Source organism: Manacus vitellinus, unplaced genomic scaffold, assembly GCF_001715985.3.
Source record: "Manacus vitellinus isolate BGI_N305 unplaced genomic scaffold, ASM171598v3 scaffold_13_pilon, whole genome shotgun sequence".
In the NCBI taxonomy this organism is placed as follows: Eukaryota; Metazoa; Chordata; class Aves; order Passeriformes; family Pipridae; genus Manacus; species Manacus vitellinus.
In genome coordinates, this window is record NW_021938999.1 from 14080802 (window position 1) to 14100658 (window position 19857).

Consider the following 19857-nt stretch of genomic DNA (forward strand, 5'->3'; position numbering starts at 1 on the left):
ATTCCTTGTGTTCCTTTCTTACCTCATCTTGGGACTTGACCAGTGTTTCAAAAGTTTTTTCTCCACTTTCTCCATCTATCATTTTTTTCCGAATCTATTAGCATGGGAGAAAAGGGAAAAGGAAAAGAAAGAAGGTATAAGGGTTGCATTTTACATGAATTATCTTTTCAGTGTTCAAAATATTTCACAGAAACACAGAAAACAGTAATGCATATGAAAGGCACACCTTTTGTCTAGCATTTCTTGTGCCTCCCAGCACAAGTAACATTGATTCACAAAAACATTTTTGTACCAGTTCGAGAGAAACTTGTCTCTGAAGTAGCCATTTCAAAAAAACTTAAGACAGAATTTGACAGATACTGAGGAATGCCGGTTAATGTCATGAAAGAACAATTTCAAACTAAGTGAAAAAATTCTGATTTCTGAATGTATTACAAAATCAGTAACTGAAAAATATACAGAGGAATTAACTTGTTGTCAACACTTAACTTTTTTTCTCAGTTCTCTTTCTCACCACAGGAATAATCTTGCCTTAATAAGAGATAGGAAAACACTCCTAAAATATTTCAAGTAGTATTTTGATATTCTATTAAAAAGTGTTCCATTTTAAAAAAAAAATTCTATCTCTCTCACCTTCCTAGGAATTGTTACTTTATGAAGAAGAATAATTTAAATAGCAATCATGGCATCATTCAAAATGAGAGGAATATAATTCATTGCCCTTGCCTACAAATAATACTGGAACTTAATTTGTCTAATTATAATTTTATCTCTATAAAGTCATCTTCTTGTCAAATTTAAAATTCAGATTTATAGTGAAATAGATTTTCATTCAAAATCTAGAACATTTATCGCCTCTCAGTTATTATATGGTGAAATACAAGCAGCAATAAGTACTAAGAAAATAGGTTATTTACCTCAACTTTAATATCATTTTCCAATTCAGCATCTAGAAAATCCAGTGTAACAGGCTCCTGGGATTTAGGATTCTGAAGCAGAAGATATTGAATGGTCAAATAATAAAGACAGAGTACTGTAATGTTACAAATCATTCTAATCCTTTCATTCCAAGATAACCCACTTAACTGTGTTTACTTACCCATCTGTTTTAATCTCTTGTAGCACTACTAGTGGCCCTTTCTCATTTATTTTATTTTTTTGGATTAGAGAGGTTAATTGACTAAGTGCAAATCAAATTAACAGTAATTGCTGGTGTTTGTCCACAGCCTTTTATGTATGGGTCTCGTGCTGGGATGCTGCTTCCCCTTCTTCTGGTATGTTACAGATTGTACAGGGTGGGAGCAGACACATCAGAGAAAGCACAGATATGAAGTCTCACTAGATGTCCTGCCCCCCAAGAAGGGAGAGATAAATTTGGGAGTGTTTTCCAATAAGATAGGTACAGCCAACTGTACTCTTCTGCAATTTTGCCAAGAGCAGATTACAGACTTGCTGATATGACTGGGAGTGGACTATGGTTCAAGACTCAAAAAGGCAGCAATTAAAGCAAATTATTTGCATTCTATAAAAAACAAACCCCACTTTATTGTCAGCATTACAGGACTTCCCTGAAAACCTTGCAGTTTTGAAAGCATTTCTCTTGACATCAGTACTGTTATCTCAATTTAGGAGATGGAAACCTGTAGCACAGAAATACTGAAACACAAGCTTCCAGACTTAAGGAATGTAGATGATGTCAACCTTCAACTATAAAGTGCAGAGAATTTTGGTGGTCTGCATTTGCAGTAACCCTGGCCCCAAAGGAATGTGGGAAGACCACTGTAGCTCTGCTGAACAAGGTCAGACCACCCTCCAGCCTCAGCTCCTTTCTCAGTTGCAATCTGCACTTACTCGGCCAAAGCCACTTTCTGTATGAATTGTAAGGAATCCGACTTTTTTTTAGCAATTTTGCCAAGGCCTCATTGACTTTATATTGCGTGTGGTGTAAAAATCATCAATCTTCATCACCCAGCTAAATAAGTGAGTGCATAATAAATCCAATTATTTAGCACACCAAGCTAAAAGTGAGTGCATTTCTTTAGAAAAAGGAGTATGACGATATATTATTTAACCATTTAAATACGACAGTTCAGAGTAGAAAATGAAATTTTTTAGACTGATAATTATTTGCTTTGTGTAATAGCCCAGTTCATATATGAAAGGATCTCAAGACCTAGTTTTCTCAGTAATTGAGCACTGTTTCTCATACAATTAGCAACACAAAATTTCTCATTAGCTGACACTATTATTTCAAGACTAGTGTAATTTCCGACAATTACATTTTTAAGAGATTTCAGTGATTTACCTATATTACATTTACAGGGTAGACTAAAGTCTCTTCCTTCAAAATTATGATTATATTCCTTCTATCCTAACATCCTCTGGCAAAGTGACCTGACAAATGTACATGTGACTATTCTATTAAAGAATGCAAGCATGTTTCATCACAATTTATGTATGTATTTCCAGTTCATACTGGAAGAAAACAATACTCTGAAGAGCTGGTAAAAAATGCCTTCATATAATAGTCTGGAGCACTAAGAATTTAACAGTAGCACTTATTTTCAAGACTATAATACAGAATAGTGTTAGAAGAGATAAGAGTATTCCTTCATTTTTTTGAGGAAAAAATGTACATATTTATGGTATATTCCTGTTCTTAGCAAGTAAGACTTAATGTCTGCTAAGTGAAAAGCCAACAAATTTATTATCAGAAAGAGAATATGCACTGGAAGGATTGCAGACAAAGATTCTGGGTATTTCTTTTAAATATTTACTGCAAACTTCAGGAAAGTCTTTACATTTCTTTTTATATATGGTAGATAAAATTAGCAACTCTAATATAATAGCATTAACATATGCTCTCTACTATTTCAAAGCAATTCAATCGTTGTTATGCCGTTGCTTTCCACCCACCAACAAATCCACACTCTCAAAATAAACAGCAAAAGGCTAATATGTAAAAATAAATAAAAATTTACATATCTTACATGCAATGGATAATGAATAGCATGGTCAAACCCAAACAGCATGCATGAAGGCATTGGCATGGCAGGGGAGGCATTTATGAAGTTCACATTCCATTCCAACACACAAAGGAACAGAGAAGAAAAGAAATGGTAAAAAAAAGAAAAATAAAAAAAAAAGCCATCACATCAAGATCAATAGTCATTTCAAATGATAACCTGGGCTAGCCATAGTCAAGGAGTCCCAAAGACAAAATAGTCAATTTTAACAGTCTGTCAAAATTCAAGTATGCATTAACTGCTTGTTCTTATTCTTTTTAAGACTTAAGTTACACCACCACACATTTCTTATATAATTAAGGACTTTTAATAGGCAAAGAAACAAAGCACCTATAAATACATTCTGTGATGTGCCTGAGGCAAAAAAACCCCACTCGAAATTAGAATATTTTTAAACTCATACTTTAAATTGAAGACTGTTTCCTCCTTACATCTTTTCCCCCCAAGAATGTGTTTTTACCAGTATTTGGGCTCCATAATTTTTATTTCCAAGGTTGCCATTTAGTGGAGTTTATTCCAAGCCTCGAAGAAACAAACATTCAGTTTGCTCTTCTCCTTATCCAGTCATGCATGTTACATGACTGGAATAAGCACACCACCACATTCACCAGCACAACTTAACAAAACAGCAGTAAATCACTAGCAATGAAGCATGCAAACAAAAGGAGTGCAATCCACTTTCAGCATGACAAATAAAGGTAAGGATCTATAATTTCAATGACTCAAGAAGGAAACAAAGAAAGAAAGAACTGGTGCAGCAACATAAAACAAGTGGTAATTAAAATATCATTGTCATGTGTTTTGGGAGGTCAGTATTCTCACAAATTCTATGGAAGGGGAAGGCCTTCTTTGCTGTGTTGCAGGAACTTAGTTCCTACTCTTATCTGTGGTACTAATGAAGACAGGCTATTAGGTTTTTAAAAGAAATGATGATAAAAAGTCAGCAAAATCCTGGGCCACAGATGGAGACAAAGGAGCATCTGGAGTGCTTTTCCAGTGCTGCAACTCACTGGGCAGCCAGCACAGCCAGGCAAACCCAGCACCAGCCAAACCACAACACAGCACACTGAGGAGCCAGGCATCCTCAGAAAACTGAGATTTTTTTATGTTCTAGTGCTGCTTTCTCCAGTGCACAAACAAAAAATCCAGCACAGAGGTGGCCTTCTACATGTGGTATAAAGGCAACCACCTGAAATTTGGTGAAATCACTCAGTTGAGTTAAATCAGTATTTTACACAATATTTTAGTGGTGTTGCTATGCAGGTCAGAAGTCTTGCATTATAGATTCCCATATGTGTAAGGAATTAACATAACATACTGTATTTAAGTTTACTATTTTGTTAGTTACATAGTTAATTTATTTCTTTAATGATTTTTATGTTTTCACAAAGTGATTTCTGCCCAGGGGCTGCGACACATAAACAGGACTAGTTTCCCTGTTCAGGTTAACAGCAACTAATTCTCTGGAGATGGGTCTCCTAAACCGAGAAACCCAATGTAAATAGCACATAGAACATATACCCTACCCTGACTTCCCCGGGAAAAAACCTGAACAGCTCATTAAAATGCAGTCATTTTATACAGCATTTACCGTACTATAAAACTTGCCAATAAAGTCATCAGAATGATCTTCTGATCTTCTCTTGACTATGGGTTTATGCAAGCAAAGCCAGCACAAGCAGTCTCTTTTTATTTCCAGTCTTCAAATTAATTTCAAAATCCAAAGAAGAGTTTTTACAGCATGACTCTAATTAGCACCTATTAGTAAAGCACCATAATTTAATGGAATGCCCTTCACTACAGCATTTTTTCTATTGTTTAAACAAGGAAGGATGCAAGCTTCATGCTTTGGAAGCTGTTTGTCACAATAAACAATTCTCTAGTTAGATTTTTCCTAGTAAGCAGGGCAGAAGCTTTCTAATTGTATATCCAGGTCTATGCATTCTAATGCACTAATCACCTCCATCCAAAGTTACCTGTACATTGGGTCTCCTTTTTCTCAATTTAACTTTGGGTATGCCCACACCAATTTGCTGAAGTAACAAAAAAGCAGTAATTTATATTTTTGCACTGTTAGTAAACAGCCTACTTATAGAAGAGAAGGTTTTCCTCAACATCTGTGCTCCCCAGTGTACATTTACTGGAATCAGAGACTAGCCCTCATTCTGATCAGGAGTTCTGAGCTTTCTGTCAGAATTACATACAGGTTTTGTCTAGGGAAACAAAAACCAGACATATGTTAATGTGAATTAATTTAACAGAGAGATGTCCCTCCCACATACTCGCACAGCATAAAATATAGAATGCAGAGTTCACTTCTTGTTTTGTTATATTTGCTCTTCAAACTCAACTCCTCTTTAATTTCTTAAATAACCACGAACTAGAAGACAAAATACTGGAACTCACTGAAGGCATATGGAGTTTTAAAACTATCATTAAATGGATTTTGATCAGAACCATAGTAAAAATGAACAAAAGGATGCTAATCTTTAGAACAGACTGGGAAGTTGAATTATTTACTATTTTCAAAATCTAATTAGGATTAAGCTTGTTAACACATACTTAATGGACTCACTTCAGTGACTATGTTTATTTGGTGGCATAACCACCTGTTCTCTCCCAGGACAATGGGAAAAATACATGCACATACACAGAGATACACAAAAAAAATTTGCAGTGAAACATAAAATTAAACACTTGTAATATAACTACACAAACATAAAAAATGGCATTTTAAGCAGTTTAAAACTATATTAAACTGAAAAATAATTTAAAAAAAGGATTTCTCATGTTATGCTTAGACATAGTTTTCATGTGCAAATAAGAACATGATGCCAAAGTTTTTGATGATTTTATTAAGTTTTTGAACTTGTTTTTGTTAACTTTCATCAGTTGTGTAAACAGCTTTACAAATTCTAAATTTCTAGGGCCTTCTTTCTTTGAGCTGATACTGCAAAAAAACTTATCAAAATATTGTGTTGAACCAGTTGTGATCAGAAGAAATAGATTTTCAGAAGGAAAGCAAAAGACATTCAGAAGAAGGAAGCATTGGAAGTCTAAGAAACCCTCACCTCTTCAAAGATAAAGATGTAGTTATGTTTTAGTTTAGATCTATTGAAAAATTGCTGGCAGAAAGGGTTAAGATGTTGTTGGTTAATATGTTAACGGCTACCAGGAGGTTCAACTAAAATTAATATGACATGTTAAAGAAACTCCATGAATTCTAAATAATCTGTCTTTGCAGTGTACCTTAGTTTTAAAACGTAGTTCTTGTATCAGTCTGAATAGCATGCACCACCCCAAACAAACTGGGAGTGAAAAAGTCTAGTCTGTGTAACTGTTAATAACAACAATAACAATAATAATATGCTTAATTATGCATATGCTTAATATTACATTTAGACATTATTCTACAACACAAAAATTATCACTTATAAAATACACTGTTTTAAGCATAATCTAAATCAAATATTTGAGCAGTATGGGAAAGCATCTCTAAACTTCCATATCCTTTTAGGAAGAAAACTATACAAAGCAATCATGACAATTAGCATCCTAATAATCCATCTCAGACTGTCAAAATTAGTTCAGATGAGCTGAGTTTTTAACTATCAAAGATTTCTATTCTCCAATGTTGTGATGCTATACTGCAGGATAACAGCATATACGAGATAAATATAATCCATATCCATCAGTTTCTCGCAAGAATATGCCTAAAATGAGAATACTGCATTGCTTCTTCTTATATTACTCCTATTAATGAAAAGATAGATTAATTTGCATATAAGGAAAATGTAAATAGGTCACTTGTCATCATCTGAATTACTATAATCTCTAATTGAGAAAATGGGTCTAATTGAGAAAATGGGTCACTTTCATTTCTTAACGCATGAAAATCCAATGCAGATATACAGAAACTGAAGTCCTTCTCAATTCTGAAATCTATATAAAAACCTTATTTTCCATTTTTTCCTTTTATTTTTTAAAAGAGACTTTAAAAAAAACTCAAAAGGGATATTTCATTAATAGTTACGATCAAGTTATTCTTTCTTCAGAAGCACTTTTTTCTTTCTTCTTGCATTATACACTTGGCAAAAGATTTCAAACATATTAATTAATTCACCAGGAAATTAATTCAAATATTCACAAAGCAGACTTCCCCCAGCTTAAGAATTAAATTAATTACTAAAATATGTAGATGAATTCTTAATTTTTTTTGTGTCTTTGACAATTGTTGCTATGACAGGATTATAGAAGGAAAGTCGCAAAGGTCAAGGACTTGCTACTAATCTTGGAACATGGCTGGGAGGAAAAAAGTGATGATATACATCTACTTTATAAAAAAAAATATATTATTTCCTTGCCTAAAGGCAGAAAATACAGACTCCATCAAGAAGTTTCTCTCAAATGTACTGTGTGCTGAAAGATAACATAGGAGTAGGGTACCACTAAAGCTTAAAAGCCTTATTTATCTGTGTATTGGCAGCTTGCATTCATCTTGGTCATTCATATAAGGTGAACGGCCTTGGGGAAAGACATATGAGGAGCTACTGAGAGTACTTTGTTCAACCTGAGGAAAAGGAGACTGAGGGGAGATCTCATTGGGGTCTTCAACATCCTCACACGGGGAAGTGGAGGGACAGGTGTTGATCTCTTCTCTGTGGTGATCAGTGACAGGACCTGAGGGAATGGCCTGAAGTTGTGTCAGGAGAGGTTTAGGTTGAATATCAGAAAGAGATTCTTCACTCAGACAGTAGCTGGGCACTGGAACAGGCTCCCCAGGGAAGTGGTCACAGCACCAAGCCTGACAGAGCTCAAGAAGCATTTGGATGATACTCTTGGGCACATGGTGTGACTCTTGTGGATAGTCCTTTGCAAGGCTAAGGGTTGGGCTCTATGATCCTTGTGGGTCCATTCCAACTCAGCGTATTCTGTGATTCTCTGATAAACAGCTCAAATCATCTTAATGAGATAAATTTCCATGCTGACAACTGAACTACATGGATATATTCTTTAGTCCCTAATACTTACAGGGATTCATTATTGTTTCTAACTTTTTATCTGTAAAGAATCTGTACATTTCTGTCCATCCAGACTGATTTTTCTATTTATTTTTTACTTAAATAAATTTTAACTTTGCTTTTTATATAACACTCCATTTGTGCTCTTTGAATTCAAGGGATAAAATTTACTGAAATTATGTTTCCAATGGAATTAAAATATGAGAATTTTCAAAAAGCCCACTAAACAGAAGATTGTTTCATATGGAGAGACTTTTCATTAAAACAAAGATTAAACTTATGATTTCAGAAAAAACCCACATCCACTCGTATTGAAATTTCCCATCAAAATCAGAGTGGCAAGTTATTTAAGAAGATACATGTAATGTAGGAGTCTCCACAAGGTCAGGATTCAGTTAATGGATAAAGAGCCAGACTGAAATATTTGGGGTTGATTTTCCTGAAATTTGAGGAAAATTGTGTTCTAATCATATTTAGATAAAAATTTCATCTTTAAAGAAGAAAGACCTTTCTCAAGTTAAACTACTAAAAATCTAACATTCTGGGAAGGGGTGCTCAGCTATGTCCATCACAACTCTGCAGTTCAGGTTTCTGCTCTGGTAAACAGAAAATAAGCAAACTAAATACAAAAAATCTTCACATGTATGTTCAAATGTGCATGCAAAATGTATATTTTTTTTTATTTTATTGATAACTAAATTCAATACAAACCAAAGCTGGCCTTTGTGCTGGTTAAAGTGGATTTGAAGAAAACCATACATGTACCATAGATTTTCTTGACACCCACAAAACTGAGAATTCTTTGCTATTGCTCTCTTGGACTTTCAGCAGCTTCTAGTTTCTGATTTTTTCTGACAATGCCCGTTTATTATAGAGAAAAAAATTAGAAGGTGTTTCATACCTTTGGTTGGAGATTTGGATGCAGGAGCACATACCCATTAGGATCAATGGCAAAATAGTAACCATTTGGACAAAGCTGAAAGGCAGAAATTAAGTTTACCATTATAAGGTTTTAAGTAATAAAGAATAAGTAATTAATGGTTTTCAAGAAATTTTCACACTGTGGAAAATACACTGCCTCAGGCGTCAAGAAGTATCAGATACTAACATAGAAAGAATAATTTTTTAATATTTATTTTAAGATCATAAACTTAAAGAACAGTTTAGCCTGATGGGACCTTTGGAGGTCAGCTGGTACAGCACTTCACTGAAAGCAAAGATAATTTCAAACTAACGTCCAACTTTGAAGCTGGACTAGGTTTCAAAGAGTCTTTGAATACCTCCAGTGGCAATTCCACAATCCCTCTGGGCAACCTGCTCCCTTCTTTTCTTTAATTCCAGTTAGAATTTCCATTGCCACACCTATCTTGATTGCCTCCTGTTGAGGCAATGTCCAGGTCCATTTTCTACATAACCTTCATTAGGTAATCCATTAGGTTCCTTCCTCAGCCTGAATCCATCTCTCTCAGCTCCTTCTTGTGTACCATGTACTCCAGACCCCTGTGCTGAGTCTCAGTGTATTTCTTATACTTAGAAGATCAAATCTGGGCACAGTACTCCTGATGCAGGTGTTCGCTACACAGTTGGTTCCCTTACTGCCAAGGCAAACTGCTAACTTATGTTCTACGTGTCCTCCACGACTCCCAGATCCTTTCCTGCCCTTTGAGGCAGTCTGTCCTAGCCTGTACTGTGGCACGGGATTATTCCATTCTAGATGTAGGACTTTGCATCTGCCTTCAGTCAAATTCGTGATGTTCCTTTGCTTTCTCAGCTGTTGTTTTCCACAGTACTTGTTATTTGGTCAGAAATTTCAGCACTAGATGTCTACATATATAAATCAATCATACTGAGTAGGGTACAGACAGACATGTATATTAAAGAACTTTTCTATAAAGAACTGTCCTATAAAAACGCCAAATATTATTATCAGCTGAAATGATTGTGTACTCTACACTAAAAACCAAACACTCAACTAAAGGGCAATGCTTTAAGCTACAGGAAAATAATTACTTGGAATATATCCTCCAGTGTAAAAGTTGAGTTTTACAGATGCATCCTGATGGAAAGATCACACAGAAACACATATGGCTGGAAAGAAAACCACCAGAAAACGTACAACAATGGAAAAGAATTTATGAAAAGAAGCCTGCTGGTATTTTGACTCAAATCCAGTCATTACTGTATGACTTTTGAAAAAGCATGCACAGAATCAAAAATAAATCATACATAAAGAGAAACCACCAATGCAAGCAGCTTACCGTAAATCGGGGTGTCAGTTTTTTTATGTCCTCCAAAGAGACATCGACCCCCATTACTCCAAGAATCAGTTGATTCTGGTAACATTCCAAAATGTTAGTATATGTTTGACATATTTACAATGCAGAATAACTGCAGCAGTCATTAAACTTTTATTTTTGACTTCATCTCTTGATTGGTAGATACAGTTTGAGAAGTTACCTATTTACTTATGTGTCTATTCTAAATATTTTAAATAATGTCAAAGTAATTCAAAATAAAATTTAATAAATTCAGAATTTAGTATAGAATATGAAAATTGTTTATGAAGAGAAATATAGATAATTTCCTGGATGAATAAACAATATATGTAAGAACAAAACAGGTGAAAGCAAAAGTGATGCACTAATATTGCCAATTATGTAGATACTAAACTACTAATAGAAACATAGAGCTACTTTTGCATATTTAGGTTGGGCAATTGGTAAATGAGATCTCAATACAACTCTTTTGGCTATGGTATTAAGATGAATGAAAAAAATCGCGACAAAAAAAAGTGATTATAAGAATCATCAGCATTTGAAATTAGGGACTCAGGCACTACATTTACTTCACTTGTAGTTTATTTTCCTACTACAGAAGAGGAGGGCAGTCATTTACATATTATCACCTGAATCCCTTCTCCATATTAAGTAAATTTGTAAAATTTATTGGAGGAGGTATCCTGCAGTCTGTAAATAAATTCAGGCAGAGATATAAGTTGAGGAGTTTCAAATTCTCTTCTTGTTCCTCTGTACTAGGCCACATCTGTTTTATTTCTCAGAAAGACATCCTTTGATAATCAGTAGTCTCACTTTGAACCAGACTCAGTCAATTCCAGGCATTGTCTTGTGGATAAGACTATGAAACTTTTTTGTTTGGTTGGTTGGTTGGTTTGTTGCTTTGTTTTAAAAGGGAAGCTAAGAGAACTATTCTGAAGGTGAATAAAAGAAATGCTAGTGACCAAATTCTCATTTATTCTCTCTGAGTCTACATAATACCTGAGAAACTGAATGAAAGAATAGCTTGTCTAAATTTCTGTATATTTTGACCTGAGTGAACATGAGTATCACACCAAATGTACAATATTTTACCATACACTGTAAAGCATATTCTAGGTCTGTTTTTAAAAAATCAGCATTTTGATTTTGTGAAGAGGACATGAATTGATTCCATCTCAGACAGTAACAGAAATGGGCAATTGTATTTATTTAACACTTAAAATTTAATCTAAGTATACAGTGCTCTTTTTTATTACCATTACAACCAACTAATTTAAATTCTCTATATCACTGCCTTTTACCCTGAAATGTCATAGCTTCAAGGATTTGTTATAAATTTATCTGAACATTCCTTTCTTTGGCAAGGTCTAAATAATATCATCATCTATGTCCCATCTGTTGAGCACCTAATGCATTCCCACTGTCACCAAGTCACAATGATGGATCAAAAAATGTCATATCCTGAAACTCAGAATGACGAAAACCGGTGCACTGTATTTGTTTGTCCCCAAGAGGTTATCAGGTAACTAGATATGACCCTTTTGTTTCTGATGTACAAGACAATTAAATGCAAAATGCTCTACGGAAATACACATTTTTCAAGGCCTTTAACATTAAATGTAATTAATTTAATTTAAATAACTGCTGCCTTTTCTTTTCTTTTTTTTTTTTTCTTTCCCTTTAAAGAACAGCTTACAATTTTCCCATTTTGTTCCCTTGTTAGATTGAAGACGGGTAGAGTTCCTGTAATCACAAGGCCCAGCTCCTAGGAAATAGGGGAAAAAAGACTTTTTAGTTAAACAGCAAATATTGAACTATAATATATTAGAACAATCCAAGGATTAGCACAAGGTGGAGAAAAGTGGTCTTTGTAGGAAAATAAGAGAAATGGGGATGAATCAATGGAAAAGAGAGAGGACATTATTTAGAAGTAAATTGAAGATACATAATGAAACAGAAGGGGTATATATGGGGGATAACACCATCTACCCCCCTTTGCAAAAAAAAAGAAAAAAAAGTAGAGTTAAAGAGGAGAATAACTGTGAATAAATTATGCCTAACTGATAAACCTAAAAGTATCTGAAAATTCTGGGATTATCTTGCAAAAGTAACACAGTAATAGAATCCAAAGGAACAGGGCTATAAAAAAGGTGTGAATTGCTACAAATACATCAAATTGTTAAAGACAGCCTTGAAAGCAAGCCTCAAATGAAAGCATCTCCTTAGAATTTGATAACCTGGGTTTAAGGACAATTCTAATGTGGCCTCATGTAATGTACTTTGCATTACTTTAGTCTGAGCCCCAAAACAGTTGCTGGACAGTAAGACCAACAGGATAGGAATAAATCTAGTGAGGCACAAGCAAGAGAATTTTAAGCCCCACATGAGGAAATTGTTTTAGGGAATTTAAGATAATGAACCAATGTGATAAGTTAGTCCCGCTCCCTCAAAAAACCAAGAATCAGGAAAAGGCTTCAGAGTGGGTTAGATACACCTGTGCCATTATGCTCTCATCTGTGATGAGAAAGTCCACAAATTTCAGCCTTTACTTCAATAGTTTACCTTGTGTTGTCCTACTTTATTTATATATAACTATATATGTGTGTGTATGTATGCATAATTATATATACACAAACCCACATATATAACACATGAATGGAGAAAAGATTGAAGGAAAGACTGAATGAGCTCACTGAATATATATAGTAACACAACAAATGCCTGCAGGTACCACTCGTTTTACTTGACTAAACTGATCTCTCTCTATCTCTAGTTACAAATTTATCTTTGGATTTACAACAGGATGTGTACAGAACATACGAACTTTTGTCATCACATCCTGTATGTTTCCAGTCAGTACCTCAACAATAATCAAAAAAACATGGATAATGAACTTCTGGCCATTGAAATTCCAAATTAAAACTAGTTCCTATTGTCATGCTTAGTTATATTGACAATAAAAACTATACGTTGATAAAAATTTTACAGTAATACCGACGCACAGGAAGAAAAGGATTTTTTTACACATGACAGTAGATGACCACATGAACGTGGATAAATACATGATTCCAAATACCATTTTGCAGTATTTTTTTGCACTGTTAGAGTAATTCAGAAGAATGTTATCTAGAGCAACAGATTACACTGCTGCTAATAATACTTCGACTTTTGTAGTTTCCCAAACGTGTTTGTTTTACAAGACCAAAGTGATAAATTCAGCAGTAAGAAAGCATTGCATATATCTTTTTGTTTATTTCCCACTTGTATACTCTCCAGTTAAAGAAACCATTACCTTGAGCAAGCAAGCAATTACAACCATGATATCTTAAGATCCAAGTTCAAAATCTGTACAAATACCAAGTAATACTGACAGGTTTCGTTCTACCTGGAATACTCTTTTGAAAAAAAAAAAAAGCAGAAAAACTAAGAATTCCTCACCAGTAATGTAACAAATTACCTTTACTGCAGCAGGTAGAACACTGGAAAACTATCTCCTTTTTTCTTTTCTTAAGCTGAGGACAACAGGGACCTACACTTAAAAATCTGCATGGAATAATTTGCTTTTCTCTGTTAAATTTCAGGACACTTAAAAGGATACCAGGTGCAAGTATTGACTAGCATGCTAGAAACAGCTCTGTTCCTAGAGGTTGCTATATTGAACTGTATGGATGTCAGAAACACAAGAATATTACGTTTGGAACTGTAAGAAATTGGATGCTCTGGAAAAGAGACACATGTGGTTACTGATTTGCTAAAATTCTTACTTTACTAGAGATAAATAGAGATCATACCAGAGCATCCAGATAGACATTTGTCCATTGGACTTGTTTGGCTTTCTCTCCAGCTAAAACCATTGGTCTTCCCAAAACATCCAGATATTCCTGCCAAAAAGTGTAATAAACTTATCAGAAGGCAGTTATTAGATCAAAGAGCCCAAACAATATAAAAATAAACAATAATGAAATAAAAACAATACCAGGGAAAAAAAATTCAAAATTCACCATTAATATAAGAATAGCATTTAATTGTTGCTTTAAAACTGTACTACACAAAGTCTCAGTCTTCAGTTTGCAGTATTTACCAACAAGGTAACTTCTGTATTTCAGCCTCAGTCACATGGACCTAACCCACCACAACTCTCTTTCCATGAAGTGAGAATCACAACTATTTTTATTCCAAAATTAATTGCTAATGACATAATGAAATTACAAGCAGATTGCAGAACCTTTAACCCAGAAGAGAGAGTGGGCGATGGAGGGTGAGTGGTGTAACAGTTGGGTATGTTAAGCTCCTACAGCAACAACTTGCATAACTTCTATTGAAATAAAAAAAAAAAAATCACAGTTATAAAACCTCATAGTTCCTGCCTTCCTTCAGATCGTAAGTGCAGCTAACTTGGGTGATCTTATGAGATGTCAGATTTCTGGACTGCTTTGGCAGTGGATGCCATCAAACTTGTTTCACTTTTCAACCTTTTCTACTTGACTGAACATATTAGGGATACTTCTTGCCAGACACTATTTGGAAGAGTTTAACAGAATCAAAGAACGCTTACTCAAGCCAAAAAAAGGACTCTTATTTTCTGCCAAAAAATATCATGGACTTTCAGACAACTGAAAAGAATACTTGCTCTTCTACACTGTTAGTTTGGATCCCATCAGGTCATGCCAGAGTCCTGTGCCCTTAGTTAACTACATGCATGTCTGTTAAAACATTCCTGCATTCTTTTTGAAGGGAAAAATGATGTCTCTTGCAGAGGTTGGATCCATCCAGGAACCCCTCCTATAAGCAGGATTGTAGCGTGTCTGCCCAGATGAGTTCAGAAACTCTAGCAGGGCTATACCCTCACAGTCATCCACAGCCTTCTCCATGTGATACAAACCCTTTAGACCATGCTGTAAGTATGGCAGGAGGTGGACTATGAATGCCTAGTCACATTATAAAAAATTACTGGTTTTGTAGAACTTTATAATAAAATTGCTGTCATGTCTCAGCGTCAAAGTTTGAGGGACTATGTAAGACACAGAGAAAAACTGAGACACAGACATAGTCCTTTTGTAGAGGTCTGTAAGACACAGAACACTTCAGATGCTCTGTTGTGTGCACATGGTCAGCCTCTTTAGAGGATGTTACCATGACAAGTATGCATGCAGGCTGCTGTGGACCAGCTGGCCAGAGAAACAGGGACCACATTTTAAATGGGCTCACTGCAATCACTTAAAAGAAAAAATTAGAATACTTTAAGAGAATAATCATATGTCAAAGAAAGCCTTATTTTTTTCTCTGTTTTTAATGTAGTGCAACTTAAAATTTCATTGATTCAAGCAGATGGGAAAAAAACCCCCATATTTAAGAACAGGAATTACTCCACTTCTATGTATTAAAACTGACCTGGATTCGACCAAAACACTTACCTGGGTGTTTATTCTTATGGCTCCAATAGATGGAATTTCATAATAATAACCTAAAGTTTGGAACAGAAATAATGTCATCTTACCATAATATTTTGCTAGTCTCTTAATCTTGAGGAATTTCATTTAGCTTGTAATTTCTAGTTTAACTTTTATTAGAATTATCATATATGAATACTTTTCTAGTAGATGCCACCACAGTGCATGGCCACATATGATGGGTCACCATTCAAGACCAAACTAGTTACTCTTAGGCAATGAGAGTATACGATGTGTTTCTTTTGTCTGTTTTGGTTAAGGCTAGACAAAGTACTGAGTTTGTACTCATGAAATCCCAGCTACTATGATGAGCAAGTATATTTAATGCTTATTTTAATATGCTCTGATAGCAACATAATTATATGCTGAATGCATATAGGAATGCAAATATAGCTATGGTCTGCCGCAAGAGTGAACTGGTAGTATAAAAATATAAGGTATTCTGTGGAAAGGATGAAAAAATCTAATGGGTATTACTTCTAACTAAACAGGAGAAATGTCTTTATTCAGCTTTGATTCTATTACTTATTTGTTTGAATTAGAAATATTGCCTATATGAACTAATAAGACTAAAGCCAAACACTGGCTTATCTTGAGACCAGGAAAATTTGAAGTCAAATTGGAAAGAAGGAATAGAGGATTGGAGAGGTAAGAGTACTGAGCTTAGTCATTTCCTTTGCCCTACGCACAAACCTTTAATTAAGGAAAAATGAAATAAAACTGCTTCTTTGGATGTTGGAACAAATAATCACATCAACTTTGGAAGAAGATTATGATCATTTTTCCTCAATGGCATAGGTGGTTATGCTTTAAGCCAGCTGGTTCTCATTTGTTTTAAAACAATGGAGATCACATGCACACAGTATTTTGAGATACAAGGATGTAAGGAAAAAAAAATCTGTTCAAAACACAAATGTCAATTTTCTGTAGTTATCTGACAATACAGTCTGCTCTTCATGAAGCTGCAGTATCTTCTGCAAAACTTGCTAGCATGCTGAGGGATTCATAAGGTTGTGATATGTGTAGTATTCATACAGGCTGTGGATTCTTCTATGTATCTTTTTTTCTGTATCTATACCTTTCTCTCATTTTCGATTATGTTATTCTTCTGCCTGAACATATCTTTATCTCCTTCTCCAGCAATCTTAATTTTCAAGACTCTCTGTAATCTATCTCACCTCTAACCTCTTGCTTCTTACTGATTTGTAAAATACTTGAACATTTTCACTCAGGTCTGGAAATTGTTGTATTTAAAATATGAGCAAATATTGTTTGCTAAATTATATATTTTCTATTTATCTGTATTTACATCTTATGCCTTGTTCTATAGTTATATTGTAAGGTATTTGAGATACCTCTTTCTCACACTCTTAAAATATTTCTGAGAATATTTTTCATGTGGAAATTTAATGTAGAAATTCCATGTAGAAAGCATTTTACTTCCTTACTTTCACCTTTTTTACTTTTTTTCCCCTCTACATAAATCAGGATAAAAATAGAAAATGCAAGATGCTCTCAGAAGCTAAGAAATCACAGTAAGAATAATTTTGATATTTTCATATAGAAGGGAAAAATATTCTAAGTAATCTGATCCCTTGTAAGTTTTGGAGAAAAACAGAAAGAAATCTAACCAGCCAACTAACCAAACAAAAACCCTTTTGTCCAGACCACTTAATTTAAAACAGCTTCGCTTAATTTCTTATCTGTCATCAGTTCCATCTTTTCATAGATGGCTATTATAACAAATATTCTCAAAAGTGAACAATAACATTTTATTAATATAAAAACCATTGTGGTAATTTTTGTACAACATGAAGTTTTAAATAAATTACTCAGAAATAAATATAGAGGCTTCTTTTTTATAGATATTTTTTCATATACGCATATACTTTTTGGAACTTTTATTAACGAATACAATAAATCTAAAAATCCAGCTGAAAAATCTGCCACTTTTAGAGAATAATAGAGATATCACCTATCCAAAGACCTAGTGAAGATCAGTTTCAGAGAAGAACACCGTACCTTTATTTTCGCAGGCCATCCACTGTATGGGTCCTTTGTCGTAATTATGTTGACCAACAGAAAATGTGAACACACGTACCTGTGCAAGTTAAAAACAATGCATACAACTTAACCGTACATAATTTGTTAGCTGTGACTCTCAAGTTAATGATACTTGGATTTTTCTTACAAATGAACAGAAAAAGAAAACAGTGAACTTTCCAATTTTGTCACCATAATAGATATCAAAGATAAAAGATATAATAAATTATGCCATTTTATGTATTCCTATTATTTTGTTCATGAAGTAGAACTCAAGAAGAATGTTCTTTCATGTATCTTTCATATTTCAACGTTCTTACATTAGTAATCATTCATGAAATATTTAAATTCTTAGGTTTTTTTTCTAAGGTGGTAATTATAACTTCTTAGGTTTTGTTAAATTAGTTGACATAATATTAGATGTTTACCAATGAATTGAAAAGAATATATGCATGGCAGTAGAATTCAAAGCAATGCAAACTTGGACTTTTTAGGATATAAAATAATTTCAGGAAAAAAAATATGAAATTTCCAGATACTACAGAAACCAAATTCTCATTATGCTGAGACTTCAGTCTTTTTCATGTAAAACCACTAAATTACTTCAACAGATTTTCACAGAAGGGTTAAGTTTCTGATATTTTACTTTAAGCTCTTAATATTCATTTAAGTTATGTGTTTTATTAGCATAATTCTATTCCGTTTAGACAATGCAACTCCAATCCATCTCAGCAACTGTAAGGAGTCACGGCTTCAGAGAGAATTCGCCAAATTCTCTCTGAGTTTTGGACTGAGAACAGGCTTTTCAGTTGAAATTATTTTCCATGCAAATCTTTTAATTTGAATGAGAAAACTTTAAAACCAATCCTGGTATTACTGTATAAATATTAAAAATTCTACAAGACACATAGAAAAATTACAAATATTATGTTTCAGCTTCTGGCTGAATATTTTGCTCAGAATCTGAGTGTTTCTGTAAAAGCTGGAAAAATGTTTGCCAACAGTTTTAATAAACTGTTTACTATATTTATGTCCCTCTGTCCAACCACCAGACTGCTTTTCCTTTTCAGGCATCTTTTTCTTTATGGGTCTTTACCTCTTCAATGTACAAATCACAGATCATGACATGAAATCAGAATACAAATTTCTTTCTATGGAACTTGAAGACTATGATTAAAATCAAAACATAGTACAATTAATTTGCATGCAGGCTGCAACTGAGTAATAAGGTAGTGTTTTCTTTAAATAATATTCACAATATAAAATTGCAAAGATTCCCTGTAAACTACTGATCATTGCTAAATTTTTTAATGACAACATATACAAATTTTCATCATACTATCCAGCATGTGCAACTAGTACCTAAACCTTCATTTCTCAAATAAGTAACAAAAGTTGCGTGACATAATCAGAGCTTAAGTACTAACAAAGAGCTGTAGGAATAGCTCTACATCATCCATCAGCAGTTAGAAAATGGTGAATATTAGACTTGACCCCTATATGCAAGGAGGGCAAACAAAGCTTTGTGCTAGATGTCATTTTTAATTAACAATATGTTTTGATTTGCTTTATCCATATGACCATTAAAGCAACTACTCTGCTGCACTGAATACTATTCAAGTGCTTGTTTTTTAGTTTAAGACTTCTCTGTATAGGGTCATTCCTCAGTAAAAAGTCAAGCCAATCACATTTCTGGTTACACAGACAGATCTGGGAATGACTGTGCCTTAGTGATGGTAAAATTTTGTTCTTGTAGTTCATATGGATTAAGACATATCTTCTATTATCTTGAAAGTATCGGTATTGATAGTGCAAACATGAGTTCACCTAGAGTGTTTACATCTGATTTATTGTTTTAATATTATACAGCATTTGCCATCCCCCATTTATGCTTGACTTCTCTTACAAACTGTCAGCTATAATTTTTCTAATGAATCTTTCTGCTTCTATTCAATTAATATATTTTTTTCTGATTTGAATATAATGATAGTATTTTCTATTGGCACATATCAGCTCACAAGGTATCTGCCTACCAAACCCC

General features: G+C 34.0%; 1 protein-coding gene across 1 annotated transcript in view; it reads right to left on the minus strand.

Moving 5' to 3' along the window:
• The window catches only part of CACNA2D1 (calcium voltage-gated channel auxiliary subunit alpha2delta 1), a 375571-nt gene that overhangs the window by 40322 nt on the left and 315392 nt on the right, over positions 1-19857 (minus strand). Inside the window, exons 13-21 of the mRNA XM_018068109.2 lie at positions 17796-17874; positions 15738-15787; positions 14115-14204; positions 12020-12088; positions 10306-10380; positions 8949-9023; positions 5003-5059; positions 918-989; positions 23-94 (exon numbers count right to left, since the gene is read on the minus strand). Of these exons, the coding sequence (XP_017923598.2) occupies positions 23-94; positions 918-989; positions 5003-5059; positions 8949-9023; positions 10306-10380; positions 12020-12088; positions 14115-14204; positions 15738-15787; positions 17796-17874 (639 nt within the window). The remainder of the gene's footprint in view (positions 1-22; positions 95-917; positions 990-5002; positions 5060-8948; positions 9024-10305; positions 10381-12019; positions 12089-14114; positions 14205-15737; positions 15788-17795; positions 17875-19857) is intronic.